The following is a 26,669-nucleotide window of genomic DNA, read 5'->3' as shown; positions in this document are numbered from 1 at the left end:
AGTTGTGGTGGTGTGTATTCACTCCACAATAGTGTTCACTCCTAGTTCTAAGGACCTTTAAGAAAAGAGACATCATTTGTGGTGCAATGACAAACAAGCTAGCTCCCCCTAATACACACACACACACACACCAACTCCCCTCCATGACTCTCCATGCTCAGGATTAATTAAGCAAGCCTTTCACTTTTCACACCCCACCCTTCCTGTCCTGCCGTTTTCCTCTCCTCACTCCCTTCCTCGCTATTCTTCCCCAGACTCTTAATAGGGCCAGCTGATGGCCACACACCCACCCACCCACCCACCTACCTCCCTTTAATTACCCCTGTACTTCTCCCCCTACCTACCTCCTCCCACTGAGTTTGACCCCCCTGGGTATGGGCAGCTAGAAATATCAGATGACCTTTTACCTCTGACCCTTCACTCAAGCCCATGAACTCCGCTGACCCCAACTGGTCTCAGGTGGTAGCTCTAGGGTCGTGCTGTCATGACACGTCCTCCCCCACCAAAGTTTCAGTGTTTACGGTTCACTACGTTTTTGTGGAATGTCTTTGGTGTTAGATCACTATATTCTGAGTGTGAATTACTTTTTATCTGTCTCTCAACTGATATTGACATACGGGCCAATTTTATGCATGTGAATTGGCATATGAACGTGCATATGGACCAACATATGTGCACAAGGTTTTTGTGCCTGTTTGTGTAACTTGCCTCAGGCTGGATGAGAATAGGTTGTTTGATTTTTTTTGTTGTGTTTGTGACATTTATTTTGGATATTCCCACAGGCCCATCCATCCAGGCTACTGGTGGCGAAGAGACCTCGCAGCAACGTGGGCCTGGAGAGCAGCCCTGAACAGTAAGACCACCTAGCTACATAATACACACACTGAAAACAGTAATCATCATCATCACTGAGTTCAACATAAGCTACAGTCTCACCAACTCCTATACTAGAGCTCTCCAACTATAACACACTGTTTTAGTTTGCATTAGGACAGGGTTCCCCGACTCCATTACTGGATATATACTGGGTGTGCAGGCTTTTCCTCAAACCCCTGCAGTAATCTAAAATATATACATTACCAGTCAAAAGTTTGGACACACCTACTCATTCCTGGGTTTTTCTTTGTTTTTACTATTTTCTACATTGTCGAATAATAGTAAAGACATCAAAACTATGAAATAACACATAGAATCACGTAGTAACCAAAAAATCTAAATATATTTTATATTTGAGATTCTTCAAAGTAGCCACATTTTGCGTTGATGACAGCTTTGCACACTCTTGGCATTCTCTCAACAAGCTTCATGAGTTAGACACCTGGAATGCATTTCAATTAAAAGGTGTGCCTTGTTAACCTGTTGGGTCTAGGGGGCAGCATTTGCACGTCTGGATAAAAAAAATGTACCCGATTTAATCTGGTTACTAATCCTACCCAGTAACTAGAATATGCATATACTTATTATATATGGATAGAAAACACTCTAAAGTTTCCAAAACTGTTTGAATGGTGTCTGTGAGTATAACAGAACTCATTTGGCAGGCAAAACCCTGAGACATTTTCTGACAGGAAGTGGATACCTGATGTGTTGTATTGACTTTAAAGCTATCCCATTGAAAGACACAGGGGTTTAGGAATATTTTGGCACTTCCTATTGCTTCCACTAGATGTCACCAGCCTTTACAAAGTGTTTTGAGTCTTCTGGAGGGAGATCTGACCGAACAAGAGCCATGGAACGGTGATGTCCCATTAGACACCTGGCGCTACTTCATGTTGGGTACCCTCGTTCCAATACGTTATAAAAGGCTATGCATTCGTCCACCTTGAATATTATTCATGTTCTGGTTAAAAAGGCCCTAATGATTTATGCTATACAACGTTTGACATGTTTGAACGAACGGAAATATATTTTTTCCCCTCGTTCATGACGAGAAGTCCGGCTGGCTTACATCATGTGCTAACGAGACGGAGATTTTTGGACATAAATGATGAGCTTTTTTGAACAAAACTACATTCGTTATGGACCTGTGATACCTGGAAGTGACATCTGATGAAGAGAATCAAAGGTAATGGATTATTTACATAGTATTTTCGATTTTAGATCTCCCCAACATGACGTCTAGTCTGTATCGCAACGCGTATTTTTCTGGGCACAGTGCTCAGATTATTGCAAAGTGTGATTTCCCAGTAAGGTTATTTTTAAATCTGGCAAGTTGATTGCGTTCAAAAGATGTAAATCTATAATTCTTTAAATGACAATATAATATTTTAACAATGTTTTCTAATTTTAATTATTTAATTTCTGACGCTGACTTGACTGCCGGTTATTGGAGGGAAACGATTTCCTCAACATCAATGCCATAGTAAAACGCTGTTTTTGTATATAAATATGAACTTGATAGAACTAAAAATGCATGCATTGTCTAACATAATGTCCTAGGAGTGTCATCTGATGGAGATTGTAAAAGGTTAGTGTATCATTTTAGCTGGTTTTATGGTTTTGGTGACCCTGTCTTTGACTTGACAAAACATTACACACAACTCTTGTAAATGTACTGTCCTAACATACTCTAAATTTATGCTTTCGCCGTAAAACCTTTTTGAAATCGTAAAACGTGGTTAGATTAAGGAGATGTTTATCTTTCAAATGGTGTAACATAGTTGTATTTTTGAAAAATTTGAATTTTGACATTTATTTGGATTCAAATTTGCCGCTCTTGAAATGCACCTGCTGTTGATGGAGTGCACCACAGGTGGCACGCTAGCGTCCCACCTAGCCCCAAGAGGTTAAAAGTTAATTTGTGGAATTTCTTTCCTTCTTAATGTGTTTGATACAATCTGTTGTGTTGTGACAAGGTAGGGGTGGTATTCAGAAGATAGCCCTATTTGGTAAAAGACCAAGTCCATATTATGGGAAGAACAGCTCGAACAAGCAAGGAGAAACGACAGTCTATCATTACTTCAAGACATGATGCTCAGTCAATCCCGAAAATGTCAAGAACTTTGAAAGTTTCTTCAAGTGCAGTCGCAAAAACCATCAAGCGCTATGATGAAACTGGCTCTCATGAGGACCGCCACAGGAAAGGAAGACCCAGAGTTACTTCTGCTGCAGAGGATAAGTTCATTAAAGTTACCAGATTGAGAAATTGTAGCACACTGCATAAATCAGGCCTTCATGGTCGAATTGCTGCAAAGAAACCCCCAATAATAAGAGACTTGCTTGGGCCAAGAAACACGAACTACCGACATTAGACCGGTGGAAATCGGTCCTTTGGTCTGATGAGTCCTAATTTACAATTTTTGATTCCTACCGCCGGGTCTTTGTGAGACGCAGAGTAGGTGAACAGACGATATCCGCATGTGTAGTTCCCACCGTGAAGCATGCAGGAGGAGGTGTGATGGTGTGGGGGTGCTTTGCTGGTGACACTGTGATTTATTTAGAATTCAAGGCACACTTAACCAGCATGTCTACCACGGCATTCTGCATTCGTACGCCATCCCATCTGGTTTGCGCTTAGTGGGACTATCATTTGTTTTTCCACAAGGACAATGACCCAACACACCTCCAGGCTGTGTAAGGGCTATTTGACCAAGGAGAGTGGTGGAGTGCTGCATCAGATGACCTGGCCTCCACAATCACGCAACGTCAACCCGATTTGAGATGGTTTGGGATGAGTTTGATGGCAGAGTTAAGGAAAAGCACCCAACAGGTGCTCAGCATATGTGGGAACTCCATCAAGAATGTTGGAAAAGCATTCTTAGGTGATGCTGGTTGAGAGAATGCCAAGAGTGTGCAAAGCTGTCATTAAGGCAAAATGTGGCTACTTCTCAAATATAAAATATATATTTTGATTTGTTCCACAGCGTCTCATTCATTCAGTTTTAACAGTAGGAGACTCAAACCACTTTGTAAAGACTGGGGACATCTAGTGGAAGCAATAGGAAGTGCTCAATGAACCATAGCTCACGGTGTGATTAATAGGCAACGTGATGAAGTTGAGTTCGCAATTCAGAATTCCACTTCCTGTTTCCATCTGTCTCGGGGTTTTGACTGCCATATGAGTTCTGTTATACTCAGACACCATTCAAACAGTTTTAGAAACTTTAGGGTGTTTTCTATCCACAAGTATTAATTATATGCATATCCTAGCTTCTGAGTTTGAGTAGTAGGCCGTTTAAAATGGGCACGAATTTTTTTCAAAATGCGCTGTGGCGCCCCCTATCCTAGGCGACCGTCAAGAGGTTAATCTAGTATATGTAATGGCTTCGGTAGTCGGGTAGGAGGAATGAGGCGCAGGAAGCAGCGAACACAGGGAGTGGTGTTTTTAATAACACTGGATAAACAAAAGTTCCCAACCACAGGGAATAAATACAAAATAGACGACCAGGTAAAGCCGATGAACAACACGTCGTCAATGAACAAAATTTATCCCGCACAAACAACGGACGGGCCAGCTAAACTAAATACCCCCTCTAATTGGCCACAGGTGCCCAAAACCAAAAAAAAGGGAAAACCAAAAAGGGGATCGGTAGTAGCTAATAGGCCGGTGACGACGACCGCCGAGCGCCACCCGAGCAGGAGGGGGCGCCACCGTCGGTGGGAATCGTGACAGTATACCGATATGTTTGTGATGTAACAGGGAGAAAGGGTCAATCAAATATTCATTGAGATTTAAGGCTGTGCTTGGCCACTAGATTAGTGGTGCTGCAACAATGTTTGTGTGTTATTGAAAAGATGTGGGAATTGTATCATATGTACAGTATATGATGAGAAAGGTTTTGTTGCTGTGGTCCGTGCTTGATCGAAGACCGCTAGACTCTACATAGTCAGGCAGACTCTGGGATTTATTTTTGACTGGTGCTAAGGCGGCACAAGTGTGAAACGTTGGTTGGCAATTTCGTCATGTAAAAACTAGGGCTCTGTCATTTTCCACCCCTTGCACCGGGTTTGCCAATTTACCGTCCTAACATCAGCTCGCTTGCGTTGAGGTGAGAGAGGTGGCAATATTTGAGGTGTGTCCATAGCCCTTTACACACGTACCCGTATGCGAGATGAAAATAGCAGATTTGGGCATTAATAAATTACCTCAGAGCTCAGGCTCTGCTTTTTACAGCACTGTATGGGTTTTGACTGACAGACGTACTGAACTTGAGCACTGCACTGAACAAGAAATTGCCCCATCCCTCCCGCTAATTAGGCAACTTTTTCAAATGTTGTGTTGTCTGAGTGAGGGAAATGCTGTAAATTAAGAGGACTCAATGTATTTTGAAAGATGACGTTGAGGATTATAATAAATACCACTTTGATGTCATGCAAGCAAGCCAAACACCTGTCCAAATGTGAACTTCACATTTCCATATCATAAAACAAATTCATATACAGTGTCAATGTTTATGATCACTGGTTGATGTACAGTTACAAGATTACATGGTGTCATACCCTGGTTTGTTCTGAACAGAATGAGCCTATGTTTGTCTATTGTGAAGAACATTTGCAGTGGAACACGCACCTGAATGTACTCCTTTTCACGCAGACTAAAATTACGATCTGTTTCTTTGAATTGCCTTGTGAATACCTAACACTGTATGATCATATTTTATAACTTAGTTAGTCATGTTGGCAATAGAACAAGCGTTCAAATGATGCCCACCTGACCTGTTTTGGATTGCGTTAACAACAACAGTAATTGTGTGATGGCGGGAATGCAGGGTTTTATCCAGAGCGACTCTTCTGAGTCATAAAAGTCCATTAAAATGACTTAGGAACTGTATACACTTTGGAGAGGTGAACTTTTGGGTCCTAAAATTTGGTCTAATAATTTTCTGTTCCCTTTCAATTGCTACCATGCTTATGCATATGCTTTTCATGTTTCATCTATAAGAAACATTCAAATTTAGCCCTATCCATATTGGCCAATTCCCATGAGTGTAAAGGGTTAAAAACTAGCGCAAAAGTGAACATTTCATTCAGCGCAAATAGGGTGATTTAAGACTCACCAAAGCAGGTCGTAGCGGTAACGCTGTTGGTTATGGCATGAATTTTGACAGTGAAAGGGCAGTCTATCCAACCATGATGCACAGTGCCCATATGCACATGGAACAAGGGAAACTAATGTTTTTTCCGATTTAGTTTCATTTGATTAAAAACCAAGCATAGCCTCCCCTCTCCATAATGAAGGCTGTTTTTTTGACCTGCCCTATGCATTTGCCAAGTAGCCAAGACACATTTTTACTTATCTATTTTTCTTCTTAACTTCTTAAAGCATTGTTGGCTAAGGGCTTGTAAGTAAGCATTTCACTGTAAAGTCTACACCTGTTGATCTGATTTAAAGGGTTTAGCTCGTGGGATCGCTTTTACATAAATCTTTATTAAAAGATCAAATTTGGAAGCAGCAAAACAGTGAGCAGAGCCCCTTTGTATCTATGTATTGAACATTATTTTAGCCAGCTCCTGTTACTTAGGGCTAGGGGGCAGTATTTTCACGGCCGGATGAAAAACGTACCCAATTTAAACAGGTTACTACTCTGTCCCAGAAACTAGAATATGCATATTATTAGTAGATTTAGATAGAAAACACTCGGAAGTTTCTAAAACTGTTTGAATGGTGTCTGTGAGTATAACAGAACTCATATGGCAGGCAAAAACCTGAGAAAAATCCAAGCAGGAAGTGGGAAGTCTGGTGCTTGTAGTCCTTTCAAGTGATTGCCTTGACTGTATACAGTGACTAAGGGTTCATTTTGCACTTCCTAAAGCTTCCACTAGATGTCAACAGTCTTTAGAACGGTGTTTGAAGATTCTATGGTGAATTTGAAGGGAATACCAGCTGTGGTAAACTGGTGTCCCATTATAAGGCATGGGCTCAAGTCACGGGCAATGACTTGGGTTCATATTCACTCCTAAAGAGAACAGATAGGTCCGGTTGGAATTTTATTCAAGGTATATGATAAAAACAACCTAAAGATTGATTCTATACATCGTTTGACATGTTTCTACAAACTGTAGTATAACTTTTTTTACTTTTCGTCTGGACTAAGTAAGCACCCGCGTAGTGGATTTGGATAGTGAACCTAACGCACGAACAAAATGGATTATTTGGAAATAAATATGAACTTTATCGAACATTTATTGTGGAGCTGGGAATCCTGGAAGTGCCTTCTGATGAAGATAATCAAAGGTAAGTGAATATTTATAATGTAATTTCTTAGTGTTATTGACTCCAAGATGGCAGGTTTCTGTTTGCTAGTTGTTAGTGTCATCTGGGCTGTACTCAGATTAATTGTGCTTTCGCCGTGAACCTTTTTTGAAATCGGACAAAGTGATTACATTTAGAAGTGTATCTATAATTCTGTGCATAACACTTCTATATTGATCAATGTTTACGATGAGAATTTACGTACTATGTGTGCTCATTGTGCTGATTCACCGGGAGGTTTGGAGGGAAAACATTTCTCAACATCACGCGCCAATGTAAAATGCTGTTTTTGGATATAAATATTAACATTATCGAGCAAAACATACATGTATTGTGTAACATAATGTCCTAGGAGTGTCATCTGATGAAGATCGTCAAAGGTTAGTGCTTCATTTAGCTGTGTTTTGGGTTTTTGTGATGCATCTAGTTGCTTGGAAAATGGCTGTGTGATGTTTCTTGTGAAGTTTATGTCCTAACATAATCTAATTTTATGCTTTCGCCATAAAGCCTTTTTGAAATCGGACAATGTGGTTAGATTAACGGGAAGTTTATCTTTAAAATGATGTAAAATAGTTGATTGTTTGAGAAAATGGAATTATGAGATTTTAGCTGTTTTAAATTTGGTGCTCTGATTTTCCACTGGCTGTTGTCAAAATCAATCCCGTTGATTGGGTCTCTCTGTTCACAACATTGATATCAACAAACCGCTTGCCCACACGACGCCATACATGTGGTCTGCAGTTATGAGGCTGGTTGTACGTACTGCCAAATTCTCTAAAACAACATTGGAGGCGGCTTAAGGTAGAGAAATTAACATAAAATTATCTGTCAACAGCTCTGGTGGACATTCCTGCAGTCCGCATGCCAATTGCACACTCCCTCAGCTTGAGACATCTGTGGCATTGTTTTGTGTGACAAAACTGCACATTTTAGTGGCCTTTTATTGTCCCCTGCACAAGTTTCACTTGTGTAATGATCATGCTGTTTAATCAGATTCTTGATATGCTACACCTATCTGCCAAGATAATCCATCCACTTAAGGTGAAATTTTCACTAACAGGGATGTATGTAAACAAATTTGCACACAATTTGAGAGAAATAAGCTTTTTGTGCATATGGAATATTTCTCTGATCTTTTATTTCAGAGCATGAAACATTGGACCTACACTTTACATGTTGTGTTTATATTTTTGTTCAGCGTACATTTTCCCAGGAGTGTAGGCAGTCGTAATGTAAGTAACCTAATTTATGTTCCTCTAACTCCCCTGAATGTCTCTTTCAATCCTACACTGAGGCGGTTTGTCCTAGTATGAAGCCCACTGTGTGCAATTCACCCTCCACTATCAGCTCAAACATAAACATCACTGTCATGTCTACATATAATATAAATAATAATATATGCTGTTTAGCAGATGCTTTTATCCAAGCGACTTAGTCATGCGTACATACATGTTACGTGTGTACCTCTCATAAGCCTCCCAGTAAGGCAATAAAAACAATCAAGCAGCCCAGAAAAGCGCTAAAAATAGCCCACATTAACATACAGAGTATACCAAACATTAGAAACACCTTCCTAATATTGACTTGCATACAAGAGGTTGATTTGCATATAAGAGATCATACAAGAGATGTTGTAGTGATTCCTAGTTGAAGACGTAACAAATATTTGCTGGTCAGCGGTGTGTACACAACATGGTGCCGACAGAGAGGACTGCCGTGCTTCTAGCTCTTAGGAAACTTTGCAATATTTTATTTTTTAATGTGTTATTTCTTACATTCTTAGCACAGACATTTTTTGGTGTTATTACATACAGCCGGGAAGAACTATTGGATATCAGAGTGGCGGTAACTCACCAGCATTACAACCAGGAAAATGACTTTCCCGAATCAGATCCTTTGTTCGTACCCCCCAGGGCAATTGAACTGATTCCAGAGGCTGAACCAAAACAACGCTGGTGAAGGAGAGGTACTCAGAGTATTCTTCTAGTCCGACTAGGAGGCGCGCACACCATCCACCGCTTCGAAGTATATTACTCGCTAATATTAATGTTTAGTCTCTGGATAATAAAGTTGACGAGCTCAGGGCAAGGATTTCTGTCCAGAAAGACATCAGGGATTGTAAAATAAATCGTTTGAGGACAAGAATACAAAATGTTATCCACACATTGACTGTAGAATTCGCGCTGCTAAAACACTCGACCACTGCTACTCCAACTTCAGGGATGCCTACAAGGCCCTCCCCCACCCTCCTTTCGGTAAATCTGATTACGACTCCATTTTTCTCCTCCCATCCTAGGGGCAGAAACTCAAACAGGAAGTACCTGTGCTAAGGACTATTCAACGCTGGTCTGACAAATCAGAATCCATTCTTCAAGATTGTTTTGATCACACGGACTGGGATATGTTCCGGGTAGCCTCTGAGAATAATATCAATGCATATACTGATACGGTGACTGAGTTTATCGGGAAGTGTATAGGATATGTTGTACCCACTGTGACTATTAAAACCTACCCAAACCAGAAACCAAGGATAGATGGAAGCATTCGCACAAAACTGAAAGCGCGAACCATCGCATTTAACTATTGCAAGGTGACTGGGAAAATGGCCAAATACAAACAGTGTAAGTATTCCCTCCGTAAGTCCTCAAACAAAATGGTGCCGAAGAGGATGGCTGACGTTTTACATGCACGTAATCAATTGTGCTATTTTGTTAGTTTTTTTGCAGTGTTTGTAACTTATTTTTTTACTTATTTTGTACATAATGTTGCTGCTACCGTCTATTATGACCCGAAAATAAATTCTGGACATCAGAACTGGCATTACTCACCACGGACTGGAAGAAGCTTTTTCCTTTAACGAGTCTGACGAGAAAGATATACTGCTCTCTCGGGAACACACCCAGATCCATGTCATTTGCATGAAGAAAAGAGGACGCATATCAGGCTGCTTTTTGAGAATCCGTAGGCGAGTGAGTAAAATCCCAATGCCTTCCATTCTCCTTGCTAACATGCAATCATTGGAAAATAAAATGGATGAGCTAAGATTACGATTATCCTACCAACGGGACATTAAGACCTGTAATATCCTATGTTTCACCAAGTCGTGGCTGAACGACGACACAGACAATATAGAGCTGGAGGGATTTTCAATGCACCGGCAGAACAGAGAAACTACGTCTGGTAAGATGAGGGGTGGGGTTGTGTGTCTTTTTGTCAATAACAGCTGTTGTGCAATGTCTAAGATTAAAGAAGTCTCAAGGTATTGCTCGCCTGAGGTAGAGTACCTCATGATAAACTGTAGACCACACTATCTACCAAGAGAGTTCTCATCTATATTATTCGTAGCTGTCTATTTACCACCACAGACCGATGCTGGCACAAAGAGTGCTCTCAACCAACTCTATAAGGCCATAAGCAAACAAGAAAATGCTCATCCAGAAGCGGTGCTCCTAGTGGCCGGGGACTTTAATGCAGGCAAACTTAAATCAGTTTTACCCAATTTTTACCAGTATGTCACATGTGCAACCAGGGGGAAAAAACTCGAGACCACCTTTACTCCACACACAGAGATGCATACAAAACTCTCCCCCGCCCTCCATTTGGCAAATCCGACTATAATTCTATCCTCCAGATTCCTGCTTACGAGCAAAATCTAAAGCAGGAAGTACCAGTGACTCGTTCAATACGGATGTGGTCAGATGGTGCAGATGGTATTTTATACCATCTACTGCACCTTGCCTATGCCGCTCGGCCATCGCTCATCCATATACTTATATGTACATATTCTCATTCACCCCTTTAGATTTGTGTGTATTAGGTAGTTGCTGGGGAATTGTTAGATTACTTGTTAGATTTGTGTGTATTAGGTAGTTGTTGGGGATTGTTAGATTACTTATTAGATATTACTGCACTGGCACTAGACGCACAAGCATTTCGCTACACTCGCATTAACATCTGCTAACCATGTGAATGTGACCAATAAAATTTGATTTGATGCTACGCTACAGGACTGTTTTGCTAGCACAGACTGGAATATGTTCCGGGATTCATCCAATGGCATTGAGGAGTATACCACCTCAGTCATCAGCTTCATCAATAAGTGCATCGACAACGACGTCCCCACAGTGTGACCGTACGTACATCTCCCAAACAGAAGCCATGGATTACAGGCAACATCCGCATCGAGCTAAAGGCTAGAGCTGCTGCTTTCAAGGAGTGGGACACTAATCCGGAAGCCTATAAGAAATCCAGCTATGACCTTAGACGGACCATGAAACAAGAAAAGCGTCAATACAGGATTAAGATTGAATCCTACTACACCGGCTCTGACACTCGTCGGATGTGGCTGGGCATGAAAACTATTATGGACTACAAAGGGTAACCCAGATGTGAGCTGCCCACTGAAGCGTGCATGAGAGCACCAGCTGTTCTGGATGACTGTGTGATAACGCTCTCGGTTGCCAATGTGAGCAAGACCTTTAAACAGGTCAACATTCACAAAGCCGTGGGGCCAGATAGATTACCAGGACGTGTACTCTAAGCATGCGCAGACCAACTGGCAAGTGTCTTCACTGACATTTTCAATGTCTCCCTGACTGAGTCTGTAATACCTACATGTTTCAAGCATGCCACCATAGTCCCTGTGCCCAAGGAAGCGAAGTTAACCTGCCTAAATGATTACCGCCCCATAGCACTCACGTCGGTAGCCATGAAGTGCTTTGAAAGAATGGTCATGGCTCACATCAACAGCATCCTCCAGGATACCCTAGACCCACTCCAATTCGCATACTGCCCCAACAGATCAACCGTGGACGCAATCTCAATCGCACTCCACACTGCCCTTTCCTACCTGGACAAAAGGAACACCTATGTGAGAATGCAGTTCATTGACTACAGCTCAGTGTTCAACACCATAGTGCCCACAAAGCTCATGACTAAGCTAAGGACCCTGGGACTAAACACCTCCCTCTGCAACTGGATCCTGGACTTCCTGACAGACTGCTCCCAGGTGGTAAGGGTAGGCAACAACACGTCTGCCACGCTGATCCTCAACACTGGGGCCCCTAAGGAGTGTGTACTTAGTCCCCTCCTGTACTCCCTGTTCACCCACGACTGTGTGGCCGAACACGACTCCAACACCATCATTATGTTTGCTGACGACACAACAGTGACCGACAACGATGAGACAGCCTAAAGGGAGGAGGTCAGAGAACTGGCAGTGTGGTGCCAGGACAACAACCTCTCCCTCAATGTGAGCAAAACAAAGGAGCTGATCATGGAGTTCAGGAAAAGGCGGGCCAGACAGGCCCCCATTAACATCGACAGGGCTGTAGTGGAGCTGGTCGAGAGTTTCAAGTTCCTTGTTGTCCACATCACCAATGATCTATCATGGTCCAAGCACACCAAGACAGTCGTTAAGAGTGCACGACAAAACCTATTCCCCATCAGGAGACTGAAAAGATTTGGCATGTGTCCCTAGATCCTCAAAATGTACTACAGCTGCACCATTGAGAGCATCCTGTCCGGTTGCATCACCGCCTGGTATGGCAACTGCTCGGCATCGGACCGTAAGGCGCTACAGAGGGTAGTGTGTACGACCCAGTACATCATGGGTGCCAAGCTTCCTGCAATCCAGAGGAAGGCCCCAAAAATTGTCAAAGACTCCAGCCACCCAAGTCATAGACTGTTTTCTCTGCTACCGCATGGCAAGCGGTACTGGAGAGCCAAGTCTAGGGCCAAAAGGCTCCTTAACAGCTTCTACCCCCAAGCCATTAGACTGCTGAACAATTAATCAAATGGCCACCGGACTATTACATTGACCCCCGTTTGTTTTGTACACTGCTGCTACTCGCTGTTTGTTATCTATGCATCGTCACTTTACCCCTACCTTCATGTACAAATTACCTCAACTAACATGTACCCCCACACACTTTCTCAGTACCGGTACCCCCTGTATATAGTCTCTTTATTGTTATGTTATTGTGTTACTTTTTCAAATTTTTTACCTCAGTTTATTTGTTAAATATTTTCTTAACTCTTCTTGAACTGCACAGTTGGTTAAGGGTTTGTAAGTGAGCATTTCACTAAGGTCTACACGTTGTATTTGGCACATGTGACAAATAAAGTTTGATTTAATAAATACAGAAGTACACGTTGATTGGCCAGTGAATGGTCAAGCCCTCGACACACGTACAGTTTATTTAGTCATCAAATCCCAGCCCTTTCACCGCCACCGCCAGCTATGAAAACAGCACAAATATTTCTGACACACCCCCGAATCTATAGCGCTAATGCCATCGCTAAGATGTACCATTGCGTTAGGTTTGTTAAAATGGAGCCCTCAGGTTGCTAAATCTACAGATGTTTGATGCCCTCTTGTGGCCTAATAAGTAGAGCTCCAGACTGAAAGTAAGTTGTTGTATTGTTCAGTATTTATCAATGAAGAAAAATATGTCACCAGCTAAGACTGAGCTTGGCCTTTCTGTAACCATCTCTCCTTTCCTCTTATTCAATCATCTCTCCCTTTCTCTCACCTCATTGAAAAACAAAGTAATTGTAGGATCAGTATACTGTTCTATTCCATATTTATCAGTCGTACATACATAAATGAACAATGATGATTTTTTAAAGATCAAATATCAGACAAAATCATCTGAAAATGATCCAGCTACAACTTTCTTTCGGTGTGTCTGTCTTTCCTTCTCCCCCTCCTCTCTCCCTCGGATCTGTGTGTGATATGGGATCTCTCCTCCTCTCCTTCCTTTTCTATCTCTGTCATTCTCTCTCTCTCTCTCTCTACTTATCTACCTCCCCCAGTTGTGTCCGTCCCACACGTCACTACACAGTCTTTCTGTCCGAGGACTCCTCAGGCGACGAGCTGCAGCACGAAGACGACTCCATCACTGGCTTCCCCGAAAGCTTTCTCTTCTCCGCCCCGTTTGAATGGTCACCCCTGTACGCTGCACTCCTACCAATGATAATGCATTTGCTTCATTATAGTACTTGATTAATTGACTTATCTCGGCCCAGCTGGAAGCATGATTGGGTGGCTGATCTGCCACTCTTCCTTTGTTTTCTCTTTGATTGATTTATAATTGTCTAAAGACATCTCTTTCTGCTGTCGGCATAATGATTGGTGGTCCATCTCTCAAATGTTTTTTTCACCCCTTTGCAAGCAAATGTTTTTTTCTGCTGCAATAGTAGCTTATAATGTAGCTAAAAAAGCAGGCATCATGCAAGTGTAGATATAGAATATAAGTTGATTGTATCTCTGTGCTGGGACTATAATAATATAATTGCTAGAGCGTCTTGTCAACAGTTTATTGTACTGTATGTGACAATATTAATTATGTTGTGCATGTAACTAACAGAACAATATTTCCAACAGGCCGCAGCCTTACCGCTCCCTGAAGGAGGCAGAGTTTGCAGAGGAACCCAGCAGCGGCCCCTCCTACACGGCCCCACCCAGCCCGGTGATGGAGAAGTTTGCGGACATCAACCTGCTAGGGGACATGTTCAGCTGCTTGGATGAGACCGAGGGCCAGCAGCTCAGCCTTGCCAGGAGCCTGGAGGACCTCCGCATTCCCAAAGACCCCCAGGAGCAGCAGAAATTCACCTACCAGGTAGCAGAGGGCATGTGGAGGCTACAGACCTGGATCAAATATCTATTTCAGGGTCTGAAACTCCCGGTCCACGGGCTATTTTTTTTAAAGACTTCTGTGGTCCAATATCTATACTTGTGATGTTACACAGCTCTTGATAGTACTGGTTATCAGCTGTTTTGTTTTCTTGTGTCTTCCCTCTGTAGCGCATGGACCTGAGCGGCAGTGAGCACACGTGCACCCTCCCAGGCCTCAAACACCCCAACCCTTACAACAAGATGTGGAGTATGCATGGGCAAGATGACATGGCCTTGGCCAGCCGGTTGTCTCCGAACTGGGACGGACCCCTGTCCGTGCCCCCCCCTGAACTTGAGGAGCCACGGTCCCCCAGCCGAGAAAGCTTCGGTCCCGGGGTCCCTGAGCTGCCGGATCCCTCCGCCACCCCTAGCCAAGGGGGGTGCATCACCATCCCCCGCCCCCAGGGGAGGAAAACCCCAGAGCCAGGGAAGGTCTTGGGTGCGCCACCGGTGCACGAGCCACAAAACAAGCCAGGAGTGGCGGGGGAGGGTGGGACCACTACGGCAGGGGGTCAGGAGTTCCGGCAGGCCCTTGGGATGGGGGGTAACCTGATGCTGCAGCCCACCAAGATAGACTTCAGCGAAGGTGAGGACATGGATCTGCTCAGCCTCCTTGACCCCCTGAACAACCCAGCCCAAACCACCACCACCCCAGCCTCGGCAGGGGAAGGAGCAGACTCCCTTTCCGGTGCTGCCCCTCCATCCTCCAGGACCGTTTTCCCGTCATGGCCCTATCCCCAGAGCCTGCCCCCCTTCCACCAGCACATGCCTTTCAACCCCTTCACCACGCCCCTCGGTTACCCTACCCACAGACCCTACTTGCCCACCGTGGCGGGGAATCCCTTCAGTGGAGGCGCATGCAGGACTCCTGCCTCTGCCTATTTCCATGCCACCCCCCATGGTCATCCTCCTCACCCTCTCTCCACAATTCTGGGGCTCTACAGACTGTCCTCCCCTGTCGGGTCCACCCTCCCCCCTGGCATGGGCTCTATGCGGCCTGCCTTCCCCAATCATGGCGGTCCTCCCCTCACCTCTTCAGACAGCCTGTTGAACTCCCCCACAGCCCCCATCCCTAAGCCTCCCAACACAACAGAGGACTCTGAGACTCAGGATCCCTTTGGGGACCTACTGGCCATGGCCATGCCGACCGTCACACTACCTAAAAAGAAGGACCTTCGGGGGAAGTGGGAGACTTTTGACTAACCCCCCAATGACACTAAGTGACGTTCCACTTAGTGGCATTGTCTTATGTACCCCTTCCCTGCACCAGCTTATGCTGCTGATCAATGAGGAATAGAGTCTGTGTGTCAGGTGACAAATCGAGAAGCTGGTTTCCACACGGTCCCCTCCCCCAGTCACTTGGACAAGTCCGTTCCCCCTCTGCTGAGCGTCGGAGTTCGAGCCTTTCCTTCTTACTTTTTCTCTTTCTCTGTCTCTCACCCTCTATCGCTCTCTTTCGTCCTTTAGCCAGGAATGGGACTCTAAACCTGGCTTTACTTCTTTCAGTATGCTGATATGTCAACCGTGCACAGCCCATGCTAGCGCACTCTTGCACAGTGTCTCTTAGCTTAGCCTATAGCTTTGCTTAGCTCAAACAGTAAATTGTGTGGCCTCTAAAATGCATCTTGATTCTATCCTGAGACCAAGCACCAAAAGGCCAGCACATCTCAGAAACTGTCAGAGCCATGTCTGTCACTACAATGATAATGCTAATCATTAGAGTAGCCAGTAGTCCGCATTTGTGGATTGCCCAGGTTAACAGCGCATTACAAACATGCAGTCAGTCCAGCCTCGATGTCTTCAGCTGTGTCATGCTAAACAATTTCTTTTAGAGGAAACACTCAAACGATACATGATTTTGTTTGTCTGGACTCACCTCTGTACAAACTAATGGAACGTACTCATTCACTGAAGCAAATCTGCCGGAAAATATCACACATTTAAAAAAATACTACAGTTTACTACAGTTGAAGTCGGAAGTTTACATACACCTTAGCCAAATACATTTAAACTCAGTTTTTCACAATTCCTGACATTTAATCCTAGTAAAATATCCCTGTCTTAGGTCAGTTAGGATCACCACTTTATTTTAAGAATGTGAAATGTCAGAATAATAGTAGAGAGAATGATTTATTTCAGCTTTTATTTCTTTCATCACATTCCCAGTGGGTCAGAAGTTTACATACATTCAATTATTATTTGGTAGCATTGCCTTTAAATTGTTTAACCTGGGTCAAACGTTTCAGGTAGCCTTCCACAAGCTTCCCACAATAAGTTGGGTGAACTTTGGCCCGGTTTGTATGCCTCCTTGCTCGCACACGCTTTTTCAGTTCTGCCAACAAATTTTCTATAGGGTTGAGGTCAGGGCTTGGTGATGGCCACTCCAATACCTTGACTTTGTTGTCCTTAAGCCATTTTGTCACAACTTTGGAAGTATGCTTGGGGTCATTGTCCATTCGGAAGACCCATTTGCGACCAAGCCTTAACTTCCTGACTGATGTCTTGAGATGTTGCTTCAATATATCTACGTAATTTTCCCTCCTCATGATGCCATCTATTTTGTGAAGTGCACCAGTCCCTCCTGCAGCAAAGCACCCCCACAACATGATGTTGCCACCCCCGTGCTTCACGGTTGGGATGGTATTCTTTGTCTTGCAAGCCTCCCCCTTTTTCCTCCAAACAGAACGATGGTCATTATGGCCAAAGAGTTATATTTTTCTTTCATCAGACCAGAGGACATTTCTCCAAAAAGTATGATCTTTGTCTCCATGTGCAGTTGCAAACCGTAGTCTGGCTTTTTTATGGCTGTTTTGGAGCAGTGGCTTCTTCCTTGCTGAGCGGCCTTTCAGGTTATGTCGATATAGGACTCGTTTTACTGTGGATATAGATAATTTGTACCTGTTTCCTCCAGCATCTTCACAACTTCTTTTGTTGTTGGTCTCGGATTGATTTGCACTTTTTGCACGTGTCTCCTTCCTGAGCGGTATTACGGCTGTGTGGTCCCATGGCGTTTATACTTGCGTACTATTGTTTGTACAGATGAACGCGGTACCTTCAGGCGTTTGGAAATTGCTCCCAAGGATGAATCAGACTTGTGGAGGTCTACAATTTTTTTTCTGAGGTCTTGGCTGATTTCTTTTGATTTTCCCATGATGTCAAGCAAAGAGGCACTGAGTTTGAAGGTAGGCCTTGAAATACATCCACAGGTACACCTCTGATTGACTCAAATGATGTCAATTAGTCTATCAGAAGCTTCTAAATGACAAGGTGTTTTCCAAGCTGTTTAAAGGCACTGTCAACTTAGTGTATGTAAATTTCTGACCCACTGGAATTGTGATACAGTGAATTAAATATAAAATAATCTGTAAACAATTGTTTGAAAAATGACTTGTGTCATGCACAAAGTAGATGTCCTAACCAACTTGCCAAAACTATAGTTTGTTAACAAGAAATTTGTGGTTGAAAAACGAGTTTTAATGACTGCAACCTAAGTGTATGTAAACTTCCAACTTCAACTGTATATAATTATGTAGTATACTGTAGAATACTATACTACACACTATTGCATCCCTCGAAAATGTGTAGTACTTAGTATATAATTTTGTTGTATACTATAGTAAATGCCACAGAAATGTCTGCAAAAACACTGCAGTCTGCATAAACACTATATTTTTTAAACTATAGTAAATAATACAGTATTTAATTTGTATATACCCTGTCCATTCCCCTCCCCCATATTCCAATTTGTGCCACGTGTAAGTGAGAAACCTATACTGAACAAAAATATAAATGCAACATGCAACAATTTCAACGGTTTTAGTGAGTTACAGTTCATATAAGGAAATCAGGCAATTGAAATAAATTTATTAGGCCCTAATCTATGGATTTCACATGACTGGGCAGGGGCACAGCCATTGGTGGGCCTGGGAGGGCATATCAGAATGAGTTTATCCCCACAAAAGGGCTTTATTACAGACAGAAATACTCCTCAGTTTCATCAGCTGTCCGGGTGGCTGGTCTCAGACGATCCCGCAGGTGAAGAAGCCGGATGTGGAGGTCCTGGGATGGTGTGGTTACATGTGGTCTGCGATTGTGAGGCCGGTTGGACATACTGCCAAATTCTCTAAAATGACGTTGGAGGCGGCTTATGGTAGAGAAAATAACATGAAATTCTCTTGCAACAGCTTTGGTGGACATTCCTGCAGTCAGCATGCCAATTGTACGCTCCCTCGAACCTTGTGACATCTGTGGCATTGTGTTGTGTGACAAAACTGCACATTTTAGAGTGGCCTCTTATTGTCCCCAGCACAAGGTGCACCGGTGTAATGACCATGCTGTTTAATCAGCTTCTTGATATGCCACACCTGTCAGGTGGATGGATTATCTTGGCAAAGTAGAAATTCTCACTAATAGGGATGTAAACAAATTTGTGCACACAATTTGACAGAAATACACTTTTTGTGAGTATGGAAATCTTCTGATATCTTTTATTTCAGCTTATGAAACATGGGACCAACACTTTACATGTTGCGTTTATAATTTTGTTCAGTATACATGCCAAGTATGGTTATAGAAAAGAGCAGAAGCTCTGAACTCTTCTTTTAGAAGCTAGTCCTAACTATTTACCGGTTATGGAACATTTGCTTTTGTTAGTGTTTCTCCAGTAGGTTTCCTCAAGGAGAAAGCCCTCCCACTTCTACATCAAAGATAATATAACAAAAATACTTCAGTAAATACTACAGCAATGTTCCCAAAAACACTACAGTAAATACCAAAGTATACCACACTACAGTCTGCAAAAAGACTACAGTAAATACTACAGTATACTACAGTCCGCAATAAACTACATTAATTACTAGTATATTATTAGTATATTTTACTCTTTTTTTTTACTACTGTATTTATAATATAGTAAACTGTAAAGACTATAGTATACTGCAATAAATACTACAGTATTTACTGTAGTGTTTTTGCAGACTATTTTTTATGCAGACAATTTTATTTTTGTATTTTTTTTTTATGTGGTATACCGTTTAGGCTAAAGAAGATGGTTGTGGACCTTCAAATGGCCATCTTTAATTTATGTCATGTCTGTTACTGCAATCTTTCAGGTGAAACATTTGATAATTAATTTGTCAAAATTCATTCCTATGTAGTAGGGGAGAAATATAGAACCACCGTGTTTGCTATTTAAACTCATCCCATGTATTCCCTTTTTCCCTTTGTTGATTTTGGATTATTTGGAGTATTATCATGTTTTCTGTGTCTGAGGACAGTGATCACCTACTACTGAGTCACTGGCTGCTTGCTGAGTGTTTTGCTACTATGTGTGCAAGATTGTAAAGTACATACTGAAAAAATGGGTACCTTTCTCGGTTACGATTGCAATTGCTTGCCAGTGCACTTCCGGTTTGACCGAGATGACTGAAATCAGGACCTACACCAAGAACTAAGACAACACTAGTCTGTGACACTACCGAACATTTGTCCAGAGAGCTGCTACAAATGTCTCCCCCCACTGCCTTGTGGGTATTCACACAAATGGAGTCATAGTGGCTTCATGCTAATGCTAAAAGCTAACTGTCTGCAGGAAGATTACAGTAAGGCTTAATCATGTCAAATGGTGTCTGGAAGATTATATTGGAACACATGTCATGGTTCTTGCTTTATGTGGGGAACAAACATAATGTACAGTGTGCGAATGATTAAAGAGATAAGTACTGTCAGCTAATACTAGAAACATTAAGGATCATCTTTTGGAACTCCTCATGTTAATCTAACAGAGTAAAACGACTTCACGTTTTTCTCCTCTCTATTCCCAACAGCTTATTGAGCAAAATTATTTGTTAGATTGAATCTGTTGGGTACTTCACAAAACAGGATCAATGAGTTAGCGAGAACTTCAGTAACATTTTAAGTTTCTCTTTTAGGCACTGATTCACATACGTATGCTGCAATATGCATTTATAATATATAACATTTCATTTTTTTCCCAAAAAGGTTTGCGACAAAAACAAAAATACAGAATAATTTTTTCTTAAGCATGGTGTTAGTGGCATATTGATAAACTAGTCATAAATTACCCAAAGTGCCGATAATTAGCTGTCTATTTACCTAGCTATATCTAGACATACTTAAGTATTAATTGTATTTATACTAAAAGAAACCTTGGTTTGACCAGAACCTAGAATCATTAGTACTGCGTTCACCCCTAGTATTCATTCAATAACTTCAAATGTTTCCACTCTCCATGGTTTGTACGTACCTTTTTCAGGGCTGTGGTTACTTTTGATCGACAATACATTGTAAGTGTGCTTTAAGAATCAGAGCAATGCATTAAATGAAATCTCACTCACACTTGATCAAGACAGTAGCAGAATTGTATTGAATCACAGAGCTTTCAAATAACAGTTGTTGCCTTACCGTAAAGGATAATCCATGATGTTTTGATCCATATCTATGTTGGAAAAATACCTTTGTGTGTCTATTTGTTGCTGATGTAGAGTGTGGCCATACCTCCACCTCCCCTCCCATCTCAAAGAATGTTTCCTATAGAAATGTGATGCTATTTTTATATACAATTGAGCACTTTTTTGAGTTTGGATTGATTTTGTTGTGTTTTCTGTTTCTTTTCCTCATTTGCGTGTCTTTCACGATTAAAAAGAGCACAGTCACACGATCACTGCCTGGCTTATTTTGATTCACTTCTTGGTAGCCCTGGTAGTTGTACTGACTTTGATTTGCTGCTTAAAGTTCTGTTTAAGCTAAAATATTTTCCCATGTTTCCACTCATCTGTCTGTTATTTGACAAAACTCTGTCTCTCAATTCAATGTAATTAAAATGGGCTTTCTCTCTCTCCCTTATCTCTAGCCATGTTTCTGTCTCTCACTCTTTTAGGATTTGCAGTGTGGTCTGGTCATTAATCACTCTTGTCCCTGAAGTCCAGGACAAGTGTAACTATTCTGGGGGTAATGGCTCTTTTAAAGACCCTTTGTAAAACAGTCTAGCATAGTCTCTTGTACCATTCTCACCCCACGCAGATCCTGTTGGCATGGATCCATATCAGAAGAGCGGCAAGGCCCAGATATTCAGGTTTGCTATCTACAGTATATTCTTGAGTTTATACTGTACGGGTGGCATTTCCTTTGCAAATCTGAACCAACAAAATGACAGGTTTTACTAAGTTCAGCAAAGCTAGGCTGATGCTAAAAGCTAAGCTAGGCTAATACTAACGAACTTCAAAAGTCCTCGTTAAGTTGAAGTGACACTTGAGCAACTTGAGTGACCCATCGACCTACTCACTAAAATGTGCTGACTCAGATTGCCCTTCAGTGTTTTATTACAAGAATCTACAGATTTGACACATTTTTACAGTTCAATAAAAACAAGGTTATGTTTGTGTAGAATACTCTACAGTGCTGTCTATTGGATATTTTGAATGCTTCTTATGCGAAACCTATGAACAGTATCAATATTTGAAACGGCCAGCGTCAATGAGGCTAGAATGTCAAAACAGTGTAACCTAACGCAGATATCGAACAACCCAGCAAATAACTACAGTCATATCAATTAACATTCACGTGTGAACAATGAAAGACAAACGTTTAGCTTTTCCTCAGTAGTTAAAAGAACAAAGAAATATGTACAGTAGTATTTTCTGTTTACAGTTCATATTTGTATCACATTGCTTTTCTCTAGAGATTTGATGGAACTCATGCCTGTTATTCTTCAATTGGTCTTGCTGAGATTTGATGTTTGCATTAAGAAACAGTGAAGGAAACATGTTTCGTACGAGACAGTCAAAGTATGACAAAATGTTTGAGAATGGGACAAGAAGATAAAGGCATAGTCGAATTTGGCTTACTTTTGCCGTTTCCAGTCACATACAGTACCCTATATTTTGGTGAAAGGAACAATTTTAAGCCAAACTCCAAGTATGGACAGATGAATTTACTGTACCATCTCAGGCTTTATCACAGATATCTACAGCACCAGTTTGAGTGACATAAAAAATATTCTAAATCAGAAACTTCTATCCAATCTTTCATCAACTTATCTAGCTGCTCAGATACACGATTGTCTTATCCTCTGTTTGTAAACAAAAGTGGGCATGCCGAGTTAAAAAGTCTAACCAAAATTGGGTGGAAGAGCTCTCTTTGTGACGTGCTTAAAATTTCAACTTATAATCAAACACAAAATAATAATCAAACAACCAAAAATATACAAACTATATGTTCTCTTCACACATAAAAGAAAAGTAGCCATTCAATCTTGGGGAGGGACTGTAGAGTGCGACAGAACGAGTTCTCGTAAGGCTACTCTGCCGTTTTTGCACCAGTTGTAGAACTGTGTAACCTTGAGTGCATAGTGATACCACAATCTCACATATTGAGGATAAATGAGTCTTAGGGGCAGAGGTTTAGGGGGAAGAGAACAACATTATGTCCTTACCAGGCAGTGCATCGTGGGGTATATTTTTTGCTAGCAGAGACTAAAGTTAGCTGAAGTTTGTAGTGGCTGTTTAAAGAAAAACAATTACAGTTTCTCTTGGACCATAGACTGGAAAATACTGAACCTCCCCTTTAAGATTGTTGCCCTACCTAGAGTAAAAATGTTTATCAAAACATGAACCAAAAATTGCAAGGCTGTAGTAAGGGTGGAAGTAGTGGGTGCCCACTGTTCATGTATTTCTTAAAAAAGAAAAGTCCATCCAGTCCATCTTCAACGCTCGATCGAATGGCATATGCCAGTGTTACACTGGAGCCTCCTCTCAGTCTATCGGAGACCAAAGGTTGTCCTTGGACCTTTGACTTCCCGCCCAGTCGTTCAATGACTTTGGAACGCCTCCACCACCAACCGGGATGCTCCTTCAGACATCCAACTCAGTTCTTTACCAACCACCCTGCACTGCCCACCCCCACTACTCCAACCTCTACTCCCTCCCCAAGATCCTCCAAACTACTCACACATAAGATCAGGGCAAACAAAACACAAAAACACGGCACCACTGGGCCAGTAACATATCTATCCATCAGGGGGCAGCAGCTCATGTCGTCTCCCCCTGTATCTCCCTCCAGCGAGATAGACCGACTATAGAGTCTATTGTCTCAGTGATTCTTGCGCACCTGCCAGCAGTGCTGTGCTCTCAGATGAGTATTTGCAGCTTTTTGTATGACGCAGCCTAGCCACATGTCCCGAGCACAGTTCTTGGATCAGATCTTGACTGATCAGATGAGCCGCTCCTCGGTGGGCACCTTAAGCATGCTGTCCATTTCCAGGCGTGCCCCTGCCACCTCCTGAGTGCTGAGGCTGTAGGGTCCCTCCAACTGGCGCTTCTTGCGGGCTGTGAACACCATCAAGGTGAGGTGATGACTGCCAGCAGAGCACCAAGGCACACCGGGGGATGGCTATGACCAGCCACGGCACCCGCTCTTTCTGGGGCTGTTTCTGCAAGGAGGAAACAAGCAAGGAACCAAGGGAGAAATGTCAGTGATGAGTGACTAATTCTAAAATTACCATAATGATTAGAATATATATTACATGTCATACTAGTCTTTATGAATAAACCATTATAAATCCATAGATTTGTATGAATAACTATAAATGCATTGGAAAGACGATAATACTAAGAAATTATTAGAAATGTTTACCAATAATTAAATAATTATTTATTGTGTATACATAGACAATGAATGCAAAATTACTTGGAGGAGAAGAATGAAGAAGTCAATAGTTCTTACTTTTGTATGGCAGAATGGGCCGCTGTAGCCAGGAAAGCACACACACCAGAACCTATTGAGTCGTTCGATACAGGATCCACCATTCCGACAGGGGTTAGACTCACACTCATTTATCTCCATTTCACGCCTGAGGAGGAAAACACAATGAGGACCTTTTAAAGTCTAGACAGAACAAGCATGATATACAGTGGGGTCTGAAATGATTGACACTCTCTAGCGAAAATTACTGTATAAAATAAATCATTCAAATACCTTTTGTAAATTGTTGGGAAATTATTTTATTCTAATACAATTGCTCAGAGAACAAGATATTTTTTAACAAGTAATACTTTTCTTCTCTCAAAAAAGGTACTGTAGGGGTCAAAATGCCTTTCAATACCTCACCTTGCAAGGATAATGGCACTGAGCCATGGATCTGGGAAGGATCTGTATGGAGGAATGGTCTAAGATCCCTCCCAATGTGTTCTCCAATCTCATAAAACATTTTAGAAAAAGTTTCAGTGGTATCCTCACAAGGAAAGGGTGCCAATAATTTTGACCCCTATCTTTTTTGATTTTTTTAGTGCTTGCTGTGCCACTAGAGATTCTGGGTTCGAGTCCAGGCTCTGTCGCAGCCGGACGCAACTGGGAAACCCATGGGGCGGCACACAATTGGCCCAGCGTCGTCAGGATTAGGGGAGGGTTTGGCCGCAGGGATGTCCTTGTCCCATCACACACTAGCGACTCCTGTGGCGGGCCAGGCGCAGTGCACACTGACAAGGTCGCCAGGTGTACGGTGTTTCCTCTGACACATTGGTGCGCATGGCTTTCGATGCACGGCTCTCGACCTTCACCTCTCCCGAGTCCATACGGGAGCTGCAGCGATGAGACAAGACTGTAACTACCAATTGGATCCCACTGAATTTGGTTAGAAACGGGTAAAAAAAATTATGAAAAAAATCATCTTTCTCTAAGCAATTGTATTAGTATAAAATAATATGATTTCCCCATTATTTTGAACATACAATATAGCTCAGTATTTGTATTATTTATTTATAGTCTTTTTTGCTAATCTTTATCAAAGGTGCCAATAATTTTATATATATATATATATATATATATATATATATATATATATATATATATATATATATATATTCTGGTATCCATCCCTAGAGTACCATACCAAGCAGTGTTTCCCAAACTGTGGTACACTGTAATTGTCACGTCCTGGCCAGTATAAGGTTAATTGGTATTGTAGTTTGGTCAGGACGTGGCAGAGGGTATTCGTTTTATGTGGTTCGGGGTGGTGTGTTTGTTGAAGGGGCATTTGATTTAAGTATTCCGGGGTTTTTGGGCACTGTTTGGTTTTCATGTATTCTATGTTTAGTCTAGTGTGTCTGTTTCTATGTTTTGGTTAATTGGGGTTGGGACTCTCAGTTGAAGGCAGGTGTTGTCTATTTGCCTTTGATTGAGAGTCCCATATATTAGGGTGTGTTTGTGTTTGTCATTTGTGGGAGATTGGTCCGTGTTTAGTGTGTGTCAACATTACAGGACTGTCAGTTTATCGTTCGTTCTCTTTTGTTATTTTTGTGTTCATTTTGGAGTTAATAAACGTTCAAAATGAACAACCGCATGCCTGCTGCGTTTTGGTCCTCCACCGACGACGAGCGTGACAGTAATGGCTGATTTGTAAACAGCTGTGTTATTTTGTGAATTTAAAAAAATGTGTCCCACTCCATTGAGAGGAGCTTCGAGAACTTACCTCTCCCCTGCAAAACCGGGCACACAGAAACAGTTGGCCCCTCACAGCCCGTCATGGCAGATTTCATTTTCACACTGAACATCCTCTTCGCACATCAATGGCGGGTAGGTCCACCTGTGGGTAATGTACAGAATTACACCCTCTTCATAATGGTGACTCAAAGCCTTGAAAACTACCCAATGTCCACAATAGGTGTTCGAGTGAAGGGTTCCTGTTCATCAAAAAATATATAATCATGCAACTTATATTTATAATATCTGTTTGTCACTTACATTAGGTATGCTGTATTTGATATGATAGGTTAAGCAATTCAA

The 26,669-nt window shown here is 42.1% G+C and overlaps 1 protein-coding gene and 1 pseudogene across 4 annotated transcripts in view; one reads left to right on the top strand and one right to left on the bottom strand.

Annotated features, from left to right (window-relative positions):
• The window catches only part of LOC106562885 (DENN domain-containing protein 1A), a 280,022-nt gene extending 262,972 nt beyond the window's left edge, over positions 1–17,050 (top strand). For 2 of the 4 annotated variants that reach the window (XM_014127956.2, XM_045689820.1), the window contains 4 exons: positions 783–853; positions 14,009–14,146; positions 14,580–14,814; positions 15,000–17,050. In XM_014127956.2, coding sequence (XP_013983431.2) covers positions 783–853; positions 14,009–14,146; positions 14,580–14,814; positions 15,000–16,073 — 1,518 coding nt within the window. In that variant the 3' untranslated portion in view covers positions 16,074–17,050. The remainder of the gene's footprint in view (positions 1–782; positions 854–14,008; positions 14,147–14,579; positions 14,815–14,999) is intronic. The other 2 variants (XM_045689822.1, XM_045689821.1) reach the window with 1 other exon arrangement.
• Positions 17,051–24,098: 7,048 nt separating this feature from the next.
• The window catches only part of LOC106562998 (protein crumbs homolog 2-like), a 41,221-nt pseudogene continuing 38,650 nt past the window's right edge, over positions 24,099–26,669 (bottom strand).

Source organism: Salmo salar, chromosome ssa11, assembly GCF_905237065.1.
Source record: "Salmo salar chromosome ssa11, Ssal_v3.1, whole genome shotgun sequence".
Classification (NCBI taxonomy): Eukaryota; Metazoa; Chordata; class Actinopteri; order Salmoniformes; family Salmonidae; genus Salmo; species Salmo salar.
Note: the sequence above shows the minus strand (reverse complement) of the source record. Positions and strands in the feature narration are given on the sequence as shown.